General features: G+C 58.3%; 2 protein-coding genes across 6 annotated transcripts; both read right to left on the bottom strand.

Moving 5' to 3' along the window:
• Positions 1–163: 163 nt before the first annotated feature.
• Positions 164–5,911, bottom strand: NME3 (NME/NM23 nucleoside diphosphate kinase 3). The gene is made up of 5 exons (XM_064153262.1): positions 5,689–5,911; positions 4,786–4,916; positions 2,949–3,050; positions 2,002–2,114; positions 164–466 (listed from the first exon to the last, which is right to left on the bottom strand). Exons 1-5 carry the CDS (start codon positions 5,732–5,734, stop codon positions 349–351), a joined length of 510 nt encoding a protein of 169 aa, XP_064009332.1. The 5' UTR covers positions 5,735–5,911; the 3' UTR covers positions 164–348.
• A 2,747-nt stretch (positions 5,912–8,658) lies between these two features.
• SPSB3 (splA/ryanodine receptor domain and SOCS box containing 3) lies at positions 8,659–18,081 on the bottom strand. 5 transcript variants are annotated; one of them, XM_064153233.1, is made up of 7 exons: positions 18,002–18,081; positions 15,693–15,835; positions 14,041–14,218; positions 11,870–12,057; positions 10,839–10,941; positions 10,182–10,307; positions 8,659–9,646 (listed from the first exon to the last, which is right to left on the bottom strand). In XM_064153233.1, exons 2-7 carry the CDS (start codon positions 15,813–15,815, stop codon positions 9,306–9,308), a joined length of 1,059 nt encoding a protein of 352 aa, XP_064009303.1. In that variant the 5' UTR covers positions 15,816–15,835; positions 18,002–18,081; the 3' UTR covers positions 8,659–9,305. The 5 variants fall into 5 exon arrangements, with proteins under 5 accessions (XP_064009303.1, XP_064009302.1, XP_064009307.1 ...); XM_064153232.1 differs by having other exon boundaries at positions 17,998–18,020; XM_064153237.1 differs by lacking the exon at positions 18,002–18,081 and adding an exon at positions 17,960–17,974.
• Positions 18,082–18,274: the final 193 nt, after the last annotated feature.

Raw genomic sequence — 18,274 nt, 5'->3', positions numbered from 1 at the left:
GCACTCTGGCACTCCCAAGTCCTTGTCCCAGCAGGGAGGAGCTGCAGTTCTCATGCCCCAGGCAGAGCTGAGCAGACACAAGAAGAGGCACAGAGCCCAGATTACCCTTCCATAAACCACCCTGAGCTACCTTGCAGCAAAAAGAGTAACAACACAAAGCAAGGAGCAGAGCAGAGAACCAGCTGCTATTGCGAGGAGCTGAGCTGCAGGGCTACAGCAGCTCCCACAGGCAGAACAGGACCCCCCCAGCAGCTGCCACCACAGCAGGATCCAGCCCAAGCAGCCAGGATGGCATGGATGGGAAGCCCCTGTGTCCAGGTGGGAAAGTAGCTTCCTCTGGGCTGCTCCTTAAGCATAGATCCAGTGCTCAGCTGTGTCCTGCCAGCAGGTTAGCTCCTCTGGGTGGAACCAGAGGGAGATCTCCTGCTGAGCACTCTCCACCGAGTCACTGCCGTGGATGACGTTCCTGTGGGAAAGAAAAAAAGGATCAGCTGGCAGCGAGCAGAGAGAGGTGGTAGAGGGAAGCTGCAGCTTGGAAAAGTCACTTCAGCCAATGTAGTTACAGAACTGTGCAGTCATTTGGGTTGGAAAATGCTTTTGAGAACTTCGAGGCCAATCTGAACACATCCAGCCAGAGGAGGCCCACAAAGATGGTCAGAGGACAGGAGAACCTCCCCTTTGGGGACAGGCTGGGAGAGTTGGGGCAGTTCAGCCTGGAGAGGAGAAGGCTCCAGGGAGACCTTAGAGCAGCCTCACATTCTGTGATTCACAACCTTCCTGGAGGTGTTCAAGGCCAGGCAGGATGAGGCCTGAGCACCCTGGGCTGGTGGGAGATGTCCCTGCCCATGGCAGGGGGTTGGCACTGAATGATCTTGGAGGTTCCTTCCAACTCAACCCATTCCACGATGCTATGATTAACACATCAGTGCCAGGGCACCACTGAACCATGTCCTTCACTACCATATCTACACAGCTCTCAAAGCCCTCCAGGGATGGGGACTCCACCACTGCCCTGGCATAGGCCTTGGCAACCCTCTTAGGGGAGAAATTGTTCCAATCTTAGCTTCTCCTGGTGCAACTTGAAGCCATTTCCTCTTTTACCAAGGAAGAAGTGATAGGACAAGAGACCAACCCCCACCTGACTCCAACCTCCAGGAGTCTCCCCTCAACCTCCTTTTCTACGGACTACACAAAGACTCCTCAGCTGCTCCTCCCCAGCCCTGTTCTCCAGACCCTTCACCAGCTCTGCTGCCCTTCTCTGGACCTGGAACCAGCCACATCCTATCATGATCTTTCCCATCACAGAACCCTCCACCCTCCAGCTCAAGGGCTGCTCCTGGCTGCCCTGAGCAAAGCTCAGGAGCTGCCAGTTCCACTCCTTTCTCCTGTGAGGAACCGTTTTGCTAGAGGAGCTGCAAGTGGCTGTGGATCTGTGATTTGGTTTGGGTTCATGTCAGGAATTTGAGTTTTGCTTCCAGATTCCCCCTATTTTCTTCTGCCAAAGGAGGTCTAGTGGAGCAGGTTTGGCATCAGACACCACAGAACAGGAAGAGTTCAGCCAGAACAGCAGCCACCCAAGTTTAGTTTCTTCAACAGTGAAGAGCCCCAGCACATGCAGAGCTCCCACTTGATCTTCATCAAGATTCAGCTGCACAATGGAGCTGGAGGAGCTCTACAGATGCCCTGCTCCACCAGGAAAGCACTGAGAGGGCTACTTCCTTCCCCTTCACCACCTGCCAGTCTTGGTTCCTCACAGAAAAAGAACAAGCAAACCCCACCTGCTTTCAAGAGAAAGCCTTAGGAAGCAAGAAAGTCAAACCCAGGTTCCTCCTCCTGGCAAAATCAATCCCAGGGGTCAGAGGGGGAGCTCATCCTGCCAGGGCTACTCTGCAAGCTGTCAGAGGGACAGCTCTGCTCTGCAGATGCAGACTTGTGTGGCTCAGGCAGGCCTTGCAGAGGCATCCCTGGACAACCAAGGGAATGAAAAGTCAAAGCTCTCACTTGCTGACTTCCACACAGAAGTCTCCTCGGATGGTGCCAGGCCTGGATTCAGCTGGGTTGGTCTCCCCAATCATCATGCGAACTGTCTTGACCACATCCAGGCCCTGCCAGACCTACAGGACAGCAAAGCAAAGATCAGCTTCCACCACATTCCCAGCAGATCATCTTCAGTTCTCTCCATTCCCTGTCTGACCCCCCTGGGCAGGGAGACAAGAAGGGTCCCTCTTTAAATAAAATCATAGAATGGTTTAGGTTGGAGGCGACCTCAAAACTCATCCATTTCCAACCCTTCACCATAGGCAGGGACACCTCCCACCAGAACAGGTCATTCAGAGCCTCATCCAACCTGGCCTTGAACACTCCCAGGGAGAGAGCAGCCACAACCTCCCTGGGCAACCTGTGCCAGTGTCTCACAAAGAACTTCTTCCTAACATCCAGTTTAAATCTCCCCTCTGCCAGTCTAAACCCATTACTCTATTCTGTCATCACAAGACCTTGCCAACAGTCCCTCCCCAGCCCTCCTGTAGCCCCCTTCAGATACTGGAAAGCCACTACAAGGTCTCCTTGAAGCCTTCACTTCTCCAGGCTGAAGAGCCCCAGCTCTTGTAGCCTGTCCCAACAGGGCTTCAGAAGTTGAAAACAACCCTGTGAGCAGATTTGGTTTACCACAGAAAACATCCCTGCAGTTCAGCACAGCCTCAGGAGGTCCTCAGCAAAGAGAGGCCACCTCACCTCCATCACACAAGCCAGTGCCACAGAGTCACAGCCTGACAGGTGCTGGAAGGGACCTCTGAAGATCACCTAGGTCCATCCAACCCCCTCTGCTCACACAGGCTCACCTAAAGTAAATCACCCAAGTGGGATGTGAATGCCTCCAGAGCACGCTGCCTGAACGCTGCACTTCACTTTCCATCCCCTGGGCTCTGGAGAAGATGGATGGCACTCACCATGGCCACCACAGGCCCTGAGCTCATGTACTTGACCAGGCGGCTGTAGAAGGGCCTGTCCCGCAGGGCGATGTAGTGCTCCTTCAGCAGCTCCTCTGAGGCCTGGGCACAAAGAGCAGAAAGCTGAGTGTGCTGGTTTGAGGCTAACTGGAGTATTTTAATGAGAGAAATTAGATCACTGGCTGTGAAAAGGGACTAACAGTGATGTCTACATTCCCCATTGGCTCTGCTGAGGGACACAAAGCCAACAAATCTAAGCAAAAGGGAGCCAGTGCATCTGTCTGCAGCTGCGTTAACCCTTCTGCCTGGATCTGTGTAACCAGAGCTCATCTTTTCCCTTCTAAGCTCTTGCTGACCTTTCACACCTCACCCTGCCATGTGAAGCAGATTCTGAGATAAGGGGAGGGGTGGAAAGAAGGTGGGGAACTGGTCAGGAGCCCTCCTGTGTGATTCTGCTGTTCAGGAGGGGGTTTGTATTTCTGTATTTCTTTTAACTTGTATGTAATTGTATACAGGACAAGTGCAGAGTCCTGCATCTGGGGAGGAACAACAAACTGCACCAGTACAGGCTGGGAGGTGATCTGCTGGAAAGCAGCCCTGTGGAGAGAGACCTCGGGGTCCTGGTGGCTAACAAGTTACCCATGGCAGAGCAATGTGCCCTTGTGGCCAAGAAGGCCAATGGGATCCTGGGCTGTGTTAGGAGGAGTGTGTCCAGCAGATCAAGGGAGGTTCTCCTCCCCCTCTACTCTGCCCTGCTGAGACCTCATCTTGAATACTGTGTTCAGTTTTGGGCTCAGACAGGGATCTGCTGGAGAGGGTCCAGCAGAGGGCTATGAGAATGATTGGGGGGCAGGAAGGCATGGCTTAGGAGGAGAGGCTGAGGGACCTGGGGCTTTTTAGTCTGGAGAAAAGAAGACTTAGAGGGCATTTGATAAATGTTTAGAAGTATCTGAAGGCTGCCAGGAGCAGGGGACAGGCTTTGCTCACTTGCTCCCTGTGACAGGACAGGGAGCAATGGGTGTAAGTTGCAGCAAAAGAGGTTCTGCCTCAACACAAGGGGGAACTTCTTTACTGTAAGGGTCACAGAGCACTGGAACAGGCTCCCCAGAGAGGCTGTGGAGTCTCCTTCTCTGAAGCCTTTCAAGGCCTGTCTGGATGTGTTCCTCTGTGATCTGTGTTAGATAGCATTGTCCTGCTCCGCAAGGGGGGTGGACTCGATGATCTCCTTGGGTCCCTCCCAACCCCTAACATCCTATGATCCCATATAGCTGTAAATATATAGAGATATTGCACATATATGCTTGCAAATTGTGCCATGTTGCTTTGTTTCTCAACTTCCACCCAGCTGAGTTAGTCTGCTGTATTCGGGGGGTGGGCAGGAAACTCCCGAACTGCCACACTGAGACTGCTCTGAGCAGATCTGGGCACCCGAGAGATGGAGGAGGTACTGGAGGGTGCAGAGGAGCTCCTGCACAGGCCAGTGAGAAGGGGTTTGCTCTGCTGGATCCTCACACAGGGAGGGGAGAAGTTTCTAGGTGAGAGGAGCAAGACCTGCCAGCTTTCAACAGCCCTATGCAAGGTACAGCAAAGGGCTGCACCATGCTCCCCACAACACAACCACCCCTCCAGAAGCAGTTCGGGCACCTGGCTGCCAACACTCCACTCAGACCTGCGAGGATTTGGTGCCCAAACGACAACAGCAGGCCGTAGAAGCTGCGAGGCAGGCAGAAACCCCCTCCCTGGCATTCACCGTCAGAGAGGTGGTCTGCAGGACCACACAGGTTCACTCCAGCTTGGGCTCCTCAGCCCCAAGGGACTCCCCCGCACCCTGGTTCACCTGCAGGAGCTTCAGCCCCACCAGCTGCAGGCCCTTCCTCTCGAACCGGCGGATGATCTCCCCGACCAGGTGCCGCTGGACCCCATCCGGCTTGATGGCCACGAAGGTGCGTTCGGTGACCCCGCTGTAGGCTGCGAGGGGACCAAGGAGCGAGCTGAGGATGCAGGAAAGGAGCCAGACCGGAGCCCCGCAGCCGCAGGGGGCACAGGGGGGCGAGGCCAGTCCCGGAGCCGCGGGGGGGAGCACAGGGAAGCAAGGTCCCGGCCACGGGGTGGCAGGGGCGGTGGGGGCCCGGCGGCGCGCCGCTAGCCGCGGGTACGGGCAGGGCGGGCCCCAGCCGCAGGGCTGCGGTGGGAGCCGAGTCCCGGGCCCGTAGCCCAGGGCACACGGGGGAACCCGACCCCAGGAGCCGAAGCCGCAGGGATACGGGGGGGTGCGAGGCTCAGTCCCGACCCTTCAGCGACGGGGACACGGGGAAAGGGAGGGTCGGTCCTGAAGCCGCGGGGTCACGGGCCCGGCACCGGCTCCTCGGCCGCGGGGACGCGGAGGGGACAGGGGCCCGGCGGCGGCTCCTCGGCCGCGGGGACGCGGAGGGGACAGGGGCCCGGCGGCGGCTCCTCGGCCGCGGGGACGCGGAGGGGACAGGGGCCCGGCGGCGGCTCCTCGGCCGCGGGGACGCGGAGGGGACAGGGGCCCGGCACCGGCTCCTCGGCCGCGGGGACGCGGAGGGGACAGGGGCCCGGCACCGGCTCCTCGGCCGCGGGGACGCGGAGGGGACAGGGGCCCGGCGGCGGCTCCTCGGCCGCGGGGACGCGGAGGGGACAGGGGCCCGGCGGCGGCTCCTCGGCCGCGGGGACGCGGAGGGGACAGGGGCCCGGCGGCGGCTGCAGGGGGTTCCCGTACCGCTCTGGAGGAGGCCGGCGAAGAGGCCCAGCACCAGGCAGATCATGGCGGCGCCGTTCTTAAAGGGGCCTCGCTCCCTACGCCGCCCCCGCAGCCGCCCCCGGCGGAACCACGGCGCAGGGCCCGGGGGAGCGGCGGGAGCTATGCAGGGAGCGCCGGCGGCGGCGGGCCCGTGGCAGTGTGTGGGGCTCGGCGCTTCCCCGCCGCTGGCTTCTGTCACCGAGTCACACAGCCGCGGGAGCTGGAAGCGATCCTCGAGGTCGTCCAGCCCAAGGGCTCTGGAGCTCTGCCGATGCCCTCAGAACCACATCTGTGCCTCTTGGAAGCGCCTCCGGAGATGGGCGCCCAGCCATCGCCTTGGGCAGCCTGGGCCAGCACCCTCTTGTCACAGGCTTCCCTCGCGTCCATCCTCAGCATCCCCCGGGGCGACACGGGGTGGTTATCGCTCCTGTCACTTGTTCCTTGGGAGCAGAGCCCAAGCCCCACCTGGCTGCAGCCTCCTCTCAGGGAGCTGCAGAGAGCAATGAGCTCTGCCCTCAGCCTTCTCCAGGCTCAACACTCCTAAGTCCCTCAGCTGCTCCTCCCCAGACCTCTTCTGTAGACCCTTCCCCAGCTCTGTTGCCCTTCTCCGGCCCTGCTCCAGCCCCTCGGTGTCCTTCTGGGGGCGAAGGGTCCAAAACTGACCCCAGTATTAGGGCTGTGGCCTCATCAGTGCTGAGTACAGGGGCACAATCCCTGTCCTGGTCCTCTGGCCACCCCAAGTCCTCCTGCACAGGGCTGCTCTCCAGCCCTTCTCCCGCAGCCTGGATTTGTGCTGGATATTGCCCTGACACAGGTGCAGGACCTTGCACGTGGTCTTGCTGAACCTCGGGAGGATCACAAGCTGCCCCCTTCCCAAGCTTGCCCAGGTCCCAGGCGTGGGTGAGTTAACTCTGTCCTCTTCACCAGAAAGCAGCCCTGAGGGGCGACTGTAGAGGCGGAGCACGAGTGGTGTATGTTGGTTGTAGACGCAAGCAGGAGCAGGCTGGGCAGCAGAGGGAAGCAGAGTCCCAGCTCCCAGCCTGGCCCAGAGCTGGCTGTGACTTAGGAGGAGACAAAGGAGGAAAAGCTTCTTACAGTCCTTGAAATTTGATGTTGCTTGGGGTTGTGCTGTGTGAGCTGTGTGCATGGAGCGCTTTGCCAGGGCAGGTGGTGGCAGGCTTGGGTCAGGTGGCATCTCCAAACATCCTCCTTCACCCTGGCTAGCACTGCAAAGAGGCTACAGGCTTCAAGGCAGAGTTTGGAGCCTCCTGTTCTTTACCACGAGGGTGATGAGGCACTGGAACAGGTTGCCCAGAGAAGCCGTGGAGGTGCCTGTCCTAGAAGTGCTCAAAGCCAGGTTGGATGGGACCTTGAGCAAGCTGGGCTAGTAAGAGACATCCCTGCCTGTGAGTTGTATCATCTTTTAAGGTCCCTTCCAACCTAAACCATTCTGTGAGTTTTGAGCCCCTGTTTCAGAGGTGATCCAGCCCCACCAAGACCTGCCCAGTCAGCTGTGAAAGGAGCTCATTGGCTCAGGTCTCTGCCTTGCAGAACAGCAATGCTCCTTGAGATGCCACAGCAGCCATAAACTAGGTTAAATACCATCTGAACCCTTGCTTGATATCCCTTGAACTGGGTTCCTGCCCTGCCTGAGGGGGGCTGTGACTCACCGGCTTACCAGGAGCTAAGAGGGATGAGCTTTGCTGTGGTGCTGTGCAAACAGAGCCAACGCCAGCAGCCCAGCCTGGCTCCCCTCCCAGCCCAGCTTCATGCTGCCCAGGGATGTGTCCTGCCCCTCTGGGTTTCTTTCCTGCTCTCACTGGGTGTCTTGGGTGGCTAGAGGTGGCACCAGTGCTCCTGGTGGAAAAAGAACAAGTGTAAGGGCCTCAGGTTGGCCTGGCTGACGCTGGCCCAGCCAAGCCCACCTTTGTGCCATCAGTCAGCATGCTGGGCTTTTGTCACTTTTCCTCCAGGGGCTGCTGTAGCAGCTGGGTGACACCAAAGTGCTGTTCCTAGCCAGGTGGCAGCAGCAACCCAGCAGGCATTCCTCCTCTCTGGTCCACCTTGGATGTCAAAATATTCTGGCTTTGTGATTCTGCATCTGCACAACTGGCAAATCTGGCAGGGGCTGGAAGGGACCTCCAAAGCTCATCCAGTCCAACACCCCTGCCAGAGCAGGATCACCCAGGAACATATCCAGGCAGGTCTCAAATATCTCCAGAGAGGGAGACTCCACAGCCCCTTTCACTCTCACTGTGAAAAAATTCCTCCTCGTGTTTCCATGGAACTTGCCATGCCTTAGCTTCCCCCATTGCCCCTTGTCCTGGCATTGGGCATCACTGGGCAGAGCCTGGCTCTGTGCTCTTGGCACTCACTTTTACATCTCTATCGACATGAAGGAGGTCACCTCTCGGACTCCTCTCCAAGACCCAGCTCCCTCCAGCTCTCCTCATGAGAGAGATCTTCCATTCCCTTAACCATCTTTATGACTCTCTCAAGCAGTTCATGTCCTTCTTGAACTGTGGGGCCCAGAACTGGACACAGTAGTCCAGATGTGGCCTTAGCAGGAGAGAGCAGAAGGGAAGGAGAACCTCTCTGACCTACTCCTCACAGCCCTTCTAATCCACCCCAGAATGGCATTGGCCCTCCTGGCCAGAAGAGCACACTGCTGGCACACAGTCAAGTCACTGCCTTTTGAAGTTTGGCATGGCCTTGCTGTTGGCCACCACCCAGCACAGATGTTCTGGAGTACCAGGAGGTGCTTAACTCCCAACAGCAATGCTGGGTTCAGGAAAGCAGGGCCCAGCACACCAGGGAGGTTCAGTGTCCTGCTGTCAACCCATGCCTGATGCTCCCTGCCCTAGTCCTGCTGGCCCCACCATTGTTGGGCCAAGCCAGGTTGCTGCTGCCCTTCTTAGCCAACTTCAAGGGCCAGAAGAGGAACCAAAGCCACTTTCTACTTTTATTATTACAGTTGGTTACAGTCTTTATCATACAGCAGAAGCAGCAGGAGCCAACATGCAAAGCAACTGAAGTCATCAGGAGGAAGATCACCAACAGCTCAACCCACCTCAGGAGCTGCTCTACAGATGCATCTCTGGAGCCCCTTTCCCTACGTCCTGCTCCTCAGTCGTGCCCCACAGCGGGAGGAGTCCACAGCAGACACCAAACCAACGCAAAACAGTGAGCAGGAGAGGACTGTTCTTGGACTTTGTCTCTTGATGAGTCAAGTCAGTTACCTGACTGGAGCCTAGCACACCTTGAGACCAGGAGGCCACCTTACATCTTGTCTGTGCTGACAGAAAGAAGAGAGATCCTTCAGGAAGAGGCCATGGCAAGGCAGGAGGAGTTGAGGCTCAGGTATTTTGGCTGCTTCACAGAGCTGGGACCTCTTGGACTCAACAGGTCTCTGATCAATGCATGTGACGGATGGAGGATAAAAGATTTCTAAGAGCTTAAGAGAAATCTTTGCCAATGAGTAGGAATGGAAGTCCCCATGAAGAAAAGAGGTGCTCCAGGTCTGGCTAGCCCTCGCAGGTGGCAAGGGGCACAATGCCCCCCTGCCCAACCCCCTCACAGCAGTCTATCTGCAGACACTATATCCTCCTGCACCTCTTCCTTTGGCAGGCCTCTGCATCCGAGCTATCCGAGTCGCTTCCTGATGAGGAGGAGGATGAGGAAGGCTTCGAGATGCTATAGTTCATGCTCAAGACCCACCCCAGTTTGTTATGGAGCACCTGCTTGAGTCCCGGTGGCAGAGGCAGCACCTCCAGCGTGTCCACGTAGTTGGGCAGCAGCTGGCGCAGGCGGAAGCAGCAGAGGTACTGGAGGGAGGTGCAGCTGGCGCAGGAGCGAATGACCTTCATGCTGCTCTTGGCCGCTGTGGAGCACACCATGGGGTAGAACTTCTTGTTCTGCAGCTTCGTGGCTGCAACTCCTGATGGGGGAAGATCAGCAGGGTGGGGTTCACGGCACGAGGTGACCTCGCTCCTCCCAGCCACCTGGCACTTGCTAACTGCAGGGCTGTTAGGAAGCAGCTCTTGGGAATCCCAACAGAATAAACAGCCAAAGGAACCTTCCCCCCAACTGCCTTCGCTGTCCTTGAGGACAAGAGGAAATGGCCTCAAGCTGCACCAGAGGAGGTTTAGGTTGGTCACTAGAAGAAAACACTTCACTGAAAGGGTTAAAGACTGGCCCAGGCTGCCCAGAGAGGTGGTTGAATCCCCAGTCCCTGGAGGTGCTTCCAGAGCTATGGTGCTGAAGGCCATGGTCCAGCACCAGCCTTGCTAGACTTAGAGAATGGTTGGACTGGATGAGCTTGAAGGGCTTTGCCAGCCAGAGTGCCTCTGTGGCTCATGCCTTGCTGCTCTGCTTTGCCAGGGTCTTCTCCTCCAGTCAGACCCTGAGCTTGGCCAGATCTGCACTGCTCCCCCTCGCCACTGCCCTCCCCCAGGCCCTGCCCTGCCCCGTACCGATGCACTTGCGGTTCTTGAAGAAGGTGAGGGTCCCGTGCCACGTGTCCAGGTGCACCCCGATGATGGAGCCCTGCCCGAAGCGTGAGGAGAAGTTCGTTTTGTCTCCCTTGTGATGCAGCAGGCCTGGAAACACAACATCCAGCAGGTGTTGGAAAACCAGCACCCCAAAATCCACCCCGCAGCTCCACAAATCCCAACCCAGCTCCCAGGTGGCAAGTCCCCACCAGTACAGCCTCACTCCATGCTCAATCCCATCCCAGAGCAGGCAATGGAAAGGAGAACATTTAGGTTCTACATTGCATGGCCAGCAGCCCTGGAACCCCCATAGGTGATGTCCAATCACAGTCCTGGTGCCCTGAATGTTCACACATAGGTTCTCAGGGCAAGGCAGGATGCTCTAAGAGCTCAGAGCTGCAGCCAGCCACTCCTGCTCCCTTTAATGAAGGCCAGGCTGGATGAGGCCTTCAGCATCCTGCTCCAATGGGAGGTGACCCTGCTCATGGCAGATGGCTTGGGGTCCCTTCCAATCCAAACCACTCTGTGAAGGGACTTGGATCTGATGGCCTTTTCAGCCTCAGCTCTGTGCAGATCCTCAACCTCTCAAGACAACAGCTGTGCCCTCTGCTGCCCTTCCAGCGCCCCTGCCCTTGGTACCCGTGTAGGACAGCCCCCAGCTGTCCTCGTCCTTGCCCAGCAGGCTGCAGAAGGTGTGCCGGTACTTGTCCAGGTTCACATCCGACGTCCCAATTCCCACCATCTGGGGGCGAGGCCAGGGAGAAGAACACGAGCTTAGCATCCTGACAGGCAGCAAAACACAACCAACAACTCCACCTTCAGCTCTCCCCCTCCCGCCCCATTCCTGCCACAGCGTCACCAAACCACAGGTTTTGGTGAAGCCACATCAGAGGTGGATATCCCCACCCTCTGGGTCAAACATTTCTCCCTCCTCTCCACTCTCAATCTCCCTCTTGCAGCTCATACTATCCTCCCTTGGCCTGCTCTCCAGCCCCTTCAGCCCCAGCCTGGGCTGATACTGAGGCTGCCCCAACCCAGGTACAGGACCTTGCCATAGGCAGGAACACCTCCCACTAGAACAGGTCGCTCAAGGCCTCATCCAACCTGGCCTTGAACACCTCAAAGATCACATTCTGTGATCCACAACCTCCCTGGGCTAACTGTGCCAGTGTCTCACCACCCTTACTGGAAAGAACTTCTTCCTAACAGCCAATTTAAATCTCCCCTCTGCCAGTTTCAAGCCATTACTCATCCTGTCATTACAAGACCTTGTCAGCAGTCCCTCCCCAGCCCTCCTGTAGCCCCCTTCAGATACTGGAAGGCCATTACAAGGTCTCCTTGAAACCTCTTCTTCACGCTGCAGCATCCCAACTCTCTCAGCTTGTCCTCATAGCAGAGCTGCTGCAGCTCTCTGATGTTAGGAACATAAGAAGTTCTTCAGTACAAGGTTGGGGAGCCACTGGAGCAGGCTGCCCAGAGAGGCTCTGGGTGCCCCCTTCCTGGAGATGTTCAAAGCTAGCTTTGGTGAAGCCTTGAGAGCAACCAAATCTAACCAAGAGACTTCCCTGCCCATGGCAGGGGGAGACTGGAGTAGGTCAGTTCTGAGGTGCCTCCCAACCTGAGCCACCGCAGGATTTCTGTGTGCCCACAAGCACCTCTGGCCCACCTACCATGTCTGTGCCATAGACTGGAGAGGTCATCTTGATCTCCCAGAAGTGCTGCCCCTCGGCCAGCTCCTTGGTGCCGCGGATGGCGGCAGTGCCGCAGCTGTACTCCATGTGGAAGTTCACCTTGCGATTGTCACAGCTCAGCTGCGTGGCCGTGGACTTGTTCAGGTCGTCCCACACCCAGTCAAAATCTGCTCAAGGGGCACAGAGGGCACAAAGGTGGGCAAAGGGCCACAGGAAGGCTTCCCTCTCCAGGCAGACATTTCTCCTGCCAAAGGGCTTTGTCCATTTGGGTTTACCAGTCAGGAGGGTGAATGCCAAGGACTTCACAGTGCTGAGCTGAAGCCTGAACTAGCCTGCAGCATGCCAGCGAGGCTCTGGGCATGCAGCATCAGCACTGCAGTGTGGGCACACAGCGTCAGCGCTGCAGTGGCCCAGCAGGGCTGACTCAGGGCTCTCAGCACTGTCAGCATTCCCCAGGGTCCATATTGGCTCAGAGGAGCCACAGAGATGCTGTGGTAGGATCATGGAGCCATTTTGGTTGAAAGAGGCCTTTAAGCTCATCCAGTGCAACCCTTGTCCTAGCAGTGCCAGGGCACCACTGACCCATTCCCTTCAGCACCACAGCTCTGAAACCCCTCCAGGCATGTGAACTCCACCACTGCTATGAGCAATCTGGGCCAGGCCTGGACTACACTCAAGGGGCAGAAATTGTTCCTCATAGCCAACCTGAATGTCCCCTGGGGTAACTTGAGGCTGTTTCCTACTGTCCTATCAAATCTCCATTGTTGGGCACTTCCAGAACCCCACGGGAGAAGGTCCTGAGCACTCCGAGCTAACCTTGAAGCTGGCCACACTTTGAGCAGGAGCAGGGCTGACAACCTCCTGTCCCTTTAAGACAAAGAATCCCTTCAGGACAAGGTGATTTTTGGCCATGAGGAACAATTTCTTCCCCTTGAGGATTGTCCAGGCCTGGCCCGGCCCAGGCTGCTCAGGGCAGTGGTGGAGTCCCCATGCCTGGAGGGTTGTCAAAGCTGCACAGACATGGTGCTGAGGGCCCTGGTTTAGTGGTGGACTTGTTAGTGTTGCAACTGATGATCTTGAAGGTCTTTTGCAACCAAAGGCGATTCTGATTCTTGCTCCCCCAGCCTGCACTCAGCCTTTTGCCCAGTTCCTATTTTGGCCAACATGAGGCTTCACAGACCCAGGTGGAGGGTCCTTTCTTCCTAGGTTTCCTGTAGTGGTAGCTCCACCACAGCTCAGCCCACCCCGTGCCTACCCTGTGCCCTGCGTGCAGGCAGTGTAGGGATCAGTGTCCAGAGGGCTGTAAGTACATGGGCTGGTTTCACTGGTGGCTTAAAGTGGATTTGAAAGCAGGTCCCCAGATGCATTAAATAAGCTGAGGGCTTAGCCCCTGAAGCAGTGCGGCAGGCATGTGCCTGGAATCCTCCTACAGCCACCTGGCCTTCAGCTGTGAGCAAAGGGCACCACAGGCTGCCTGGGAGACAAGGAAAGGGTCTGTACAGGGGTGCAGGCCAGGCTGGCAGCCATCTAAATGTGAGCCAGCAGTGTGCCCATGTAGCCAGGGCAGCCACCAGCAGCCTGGCCTGGATCAGTAATGGTGTGGGCAGCAGTGCCCCTGTGCTCAGCACTGGGGAGGCCATAGCTCAAATCCTGGGGTCAGCTTTGGGATCCTCACTCTCAGAAGGACACTGAGAGGCTGCAGCAGGGCCAGAGAAGGGCAGCAGAGCTGGGGAAGGGTCTGGGCAGGAGGGCTGGGGAGAAGCAGCTAAGGGAGCTGGGGGTGTTGAGGCTGGAGAAGAGGAGGCTGAGGGCAGAGCTCATTGCCCTCTACAGCTCCCTGAGAGGAGGCTGCAGCCAGCTGGGGGTTGGGCTCTGCCCTCTAGTCTCAGGTGATAGGAGGAGAGGAACTGGCCCGAAATTGTGCTGGGGAGGGTTAGGTTGGAGAGGAGGAACAATTTCTTTGCTGCCAGAGTGGTCAGGGACTGTCCCAGGCTGCCCAGGGAGGTGGTGGAGTCTCCATGCCTGGAGGTGTTCAGGAAACCTGTGGCCATGGCGGCGCTGGGTTGAGGGCTGCACTGGATGATCTCAGAGGTCTTTATTCCAGGCCAGACCATTGTGTGACTGCCCCCCGGGGGGCCCTGAGGCCTTACCCTCGTCCTCCTCGCCACAGCGGCAGTCCTTGAGGCGGTGCAGGGCGTGCAGGCCGGCGCAGTAGGGCGCCTGGCTCTGGCTCTCGCAGTTGCAGTAAGACTCGCCGGTGACAGGGATGGCGCTGGGGATGGAGGGCGACAGCGAGGACAGCTCCGCCTCCGAGTCCGAGTCACTGTGCTGCAGGGCAGAGCAGAGCAGAGCTCACTGAGAGCCTGCCCGAGGTCTCAGCTGCCACGCAGCTGTGCCGGGAGGTCCCGGCCTGACAGAACCACAGAATGGTTTTAGCTGGCTAAGCTTTTTCAGCTCATCCAGGCCACCCATTCCCTAACTCTGCCCAGGCTGGTGCCGAGCCATTGCCCTCAGCACCACTGCTCTCCAAAACGCCTCCAGTGATAGGCATTCGGCCACCCCCTGGGCAGCCTGGGCCAGGCTTTGAGAACCCTTCCAGTGATGAAATTTCTTCTAATGTCCAACTTGAACTTCTTAGGGTGCAGCTTGAGGCCATTTCCTGTCCTCCTGTCACTTTTTCCCGGGGAGCAGAGCCCAAGCCCCAGCTGGCTGCAGCCTCCTCTCAGGGAGCTGTAGCGAGCAATGAGCTCTGCTCTCAGCCTCCTCTTCTCCAGGCTGCACACCCCCAGCTCCCTCAGCTGCTCCTCCCCAGCCCTGTTCACCAGACCCTTCCCCAGCTCTGTTGCACTTCTCTGGATCTGCTCCAGCTCCTCAATGTCTCAACAGATATGACAGAGTGGCTGGAGAGCAGCCAGGAAGAAAGTGACCTGGGGATACTGGTAGATAGTAGACTGAACATGAGCCAGCAGTGTGCCCAGGTGGCCAAGAGAGCCAATGGCATCCTGGCCTGCATCAGGAAGAGTGTGGCCAGTAGGACAGGGGAGGTTATTCTTCCCCTGTACTCAACACTGGTCAGGCCACACCTTGAGTGCTGTGTCCAGTTCTGGGCCACTCAATTCAAGAGAGATGTTGAGATGCTTGAACGTGTCCAGAGGAGGGCGAGAAAGCTGGTGAAGGGCCTGGAGCACAGCCCTGTGAGGAGAGGCTGAGGGAGCTGGGGGTGTGCAGCCTGGAGGAGGCTCAGGGGTGACCTCATTACTGTCCACAACTACCTGAAAGGAGGCTGTAGCCAGGTGGGGTTGGTCTCTTTTTCCCAAGCAACCAGCAACAGAACAAGGGGACACAGTCTCCAATTGTGCCAGGGTAGGTATAGGCTGGATGTTAGGAGAAAGTTCTTGCCAGAGAGAGTGATTGGCACTGGAATGGGCTGCCCAGGGAGGTGGTGGAGTCACTGTCCCTGGAGGTGTTCAAGAAAAGCCTGGATGAGGCACTTAGTGCCATGGTCTAGTTGACTGGCTAGGGCTGGGTGCTAGGTTGGACTGGATGAGCTTGGAGGTCTCTTCCTACCTGGTTGACTCTATGATTCTATGACAGTGCTGGTGACAGCATGGCTGCACTGTGCCTGCCACCCAGAGCAGCGAGGAGCTGTGCCAGCCACGGATAGCTCTGAGTGGTAAGGAGCCTTTCAAGCCCACCCAGTCCAAGCCCCTGCACTCCACAGAGACACTTGCAACTAGAGCAGGGTGCTCAGAGTGCCCAGGAGCACCGTCCCTCGTGTCACCTCACAGCCTCCCAAGCCTACCTGCCCGTCGGAGTCATAGCCCCAGCCGCGCTGTGCCAAGGTGCCCGCCCGGCTGTCGGCCTCACGCCGCACCCCGCTGAGCACAAAGTGCCAGGCTCTGCTGCTGCGGGCACGCCGTGCCATGCTGCTGCCAGACAGGTAGGCTGGGGGGAGAACAGACAGGGGGTTACACACTGCAGCCACGTCCCGCTCACACCCTCCCCTCAGCAGCCTTTGCCCTCTGTGCTAACCTCCCCCAAGTCACCACAGGCACCCCCGGGAATGGATTGGCACAAACTGTGTCTGCACAGCCTCTGGGAATGCATAAAGTGGCACAGGTGAGTGATCACAGAATGGGTTGACTTGGAAGGGACCTTCAATATCATCCAGTGCCAGCGCACTGCCATGGGCAGGGACACCTCCCATCAGCCCGGGGTGCTCAAGGCCTCATCCAGCCTGGACTTCAACACCTCCAGGGAGGTTGTGGATCACAGAATCACATCCTCTGAATCTATGCCAGTCTCTCCCTACCCTCACTGCAAATGATTTCTTGCTCACCTCTACTCTCAGTCTCCCCTCTCCCAGCTCAAAGCCATTGTCCATCATCCTGGCACTCCCAGCCCTTGTCCAAAGTCCCTCCCCAGCTCTCCTGGAGTCCATTCAGACACTGAAATGCTGCTCTAGGGTCTCCCTGGAACTTTCTTCAAGCTCTTTCTCCGTGGAGGGACTACTCCCCAAGCCCAGGCATTTAAACTGTCCCTAGAAACTCTCCCATTCCACAGTGCACAGACCCAGCATCCCCCCACACCATTGGCCATGGAAGCATCAGGATGGTCAGAGACCAAGGCATGGCCTCCCCCATGCCTGCTCTGGCCACCTGTCATGCCATGGGCACCACTGTGGTCCTTGACTGCAGGGAAGGCTGTTTGATCATGACCAATGCAGAAGGACCTTGCTCTCAGTGTTTGGGGCTGAAAGACCACCTGTGTGGGGCTCACTGAAGTAAAAGCAGCCTTTTCATGGTCTGTTTCCCAAATTGCCCCTAGACCAACAAGCAGACAGGAAGCAGCTGCCTGCCTCCAGCTCAAGCAGGGAGAGATTTCCACAGGCTCCTGACAGACCACACCAACTCCCTGCCCCCACACATTGCACACAACGGGACAGGGGAACTCAGCTGCCCTGAAGTTTATCTTTGCAGAAAACTCAACAAGAGGCACCTGTAGGGCTACAACCCTTCTCCCATCCCTCAAATCTGCTCTCTTTGCCCAGCTTCTGTGCCAGGGACAGCTGCTCTGCACACCCACACCAGCTCTGATGCTTCCTTGACCTGCAGCAGCTCTGCCCCAATCACGAAACCTGCAAAGCTGTGGTGAGGCAGCCCCATCCCAATGCCTGCCACATGGCCCCGGCCCCCTTCCTCCACCTCTGCTGCCAACGGGTAGGCAGCTCCTGGAAGAGCAGGAGAAACAGAGCCACAGCCAGTTGTGCAGGTGCCCAAGGATGCTTTGCAGGGCTGCGGGCATCCCATCTGCCGAGATCACAGAACTATAGAGTTGTTTCACTTGGAAAAGATCTCCAAGGTCGGTGCCAAACGCCAGCCTAACATCACCACCGCTGAACCATGTCCTCAACTGCCGTTTCCAAGCACAGCCATGCTGGGAAAGCACCAAAACCCACACCACATGGCCCCTTCTCCTGCTTCGAAGAGCCCCCACAGCCGCTAATCACGAACCTGCCCTCCCAGCACCTCGCTATGACCGGGGCTCACGGGGCACAGGCGGCGCTGCCGGTGTCAGCCACAGCCTGTAGGTCGGCAGGATCAGGCTTTCACCCCAGAGAGGACCCGGGGCTGCTGAGCCCCCTTCTGGGCCTGAAACGGAAGGCTGCAGACCCTGGGCCGCACAGCACCCACTGCCCCAGGCAGCCGCCTCCTACCCGGTGCTCGGCGCTCCGGCTCAGGGGCTGAGCACAATGGGCAACCGGGGAGCTGCCGTGACAGCGCTGCGCGCCCGGAGACCGGAGCTACCTCACCCCGGCCGGCGCTTCCCCGGGCGCAGCGCAGCACGGGCTGCTCTCTCTCGGCCCGGCCCATCCGCAGCCGGCTCGGCCGGAACGCGGGCACCGCAACTCCGCTCGTCCCTCGGTTCAGACGCGGCCGCACCGGACCAGGCCCGGCGGGGCCTGCCTTGGCCAGGACACTGCGCTTGGCCCGCGCAGCCCTCGCAGCCCACTGCGGCCCCCGGCTCCAGCCCGCGTCCCGGTCCCGGTCCCGGCCCCAGCCCGCCCACCTGCCCGGCCCGGCCCGGCCGCGCCGCTGCGCTCTGACCTACTTTCCCCTCCCGGGACATAAACAATTCTCTCTCGGCACCGCCTTCAGCCGTCCATTGGCTGCGTCGGCGCCGCACCGCGCCGCCATTGGCTGAGCGCCCGGAGCAGGAGGAGGCGGTGCCTGAGGGGACCTCAGCACCACTGGCTGTGCCGCGCGTCAATCTTCGCAGAGCCGCACCATTGGGTGGGCACTGTGAGAGGTGAGAGCGGGTCGCGGAGGGATAACACTCATCTTATTGGCTGCCGGAGAGGGGTGTCAGGGCTGGATTGGCTGC

The sequence above is a fragment of the Pogoniulus pusillus genome, chromosome 13 (genome assembly GCF_015220805.1).
Source record: "Pogoniulus pusillus isolate bPogPus1 chromosome 13, bPogPus1.pri, whole genome shotgun sequence".
In the NCBI taxonomy this organism is placed as follows: domain Eukaryota; kingdom Metazoa; phylum Chordata; class Aves; order Piciformes; family Lybiidae; genus Pogoniulus; species Pogoniulus pusillus.
Note: the sequence above shows the minus strand (reverse complement) of the source record. Positions and strands in the feature narration are given on the sequence as shown.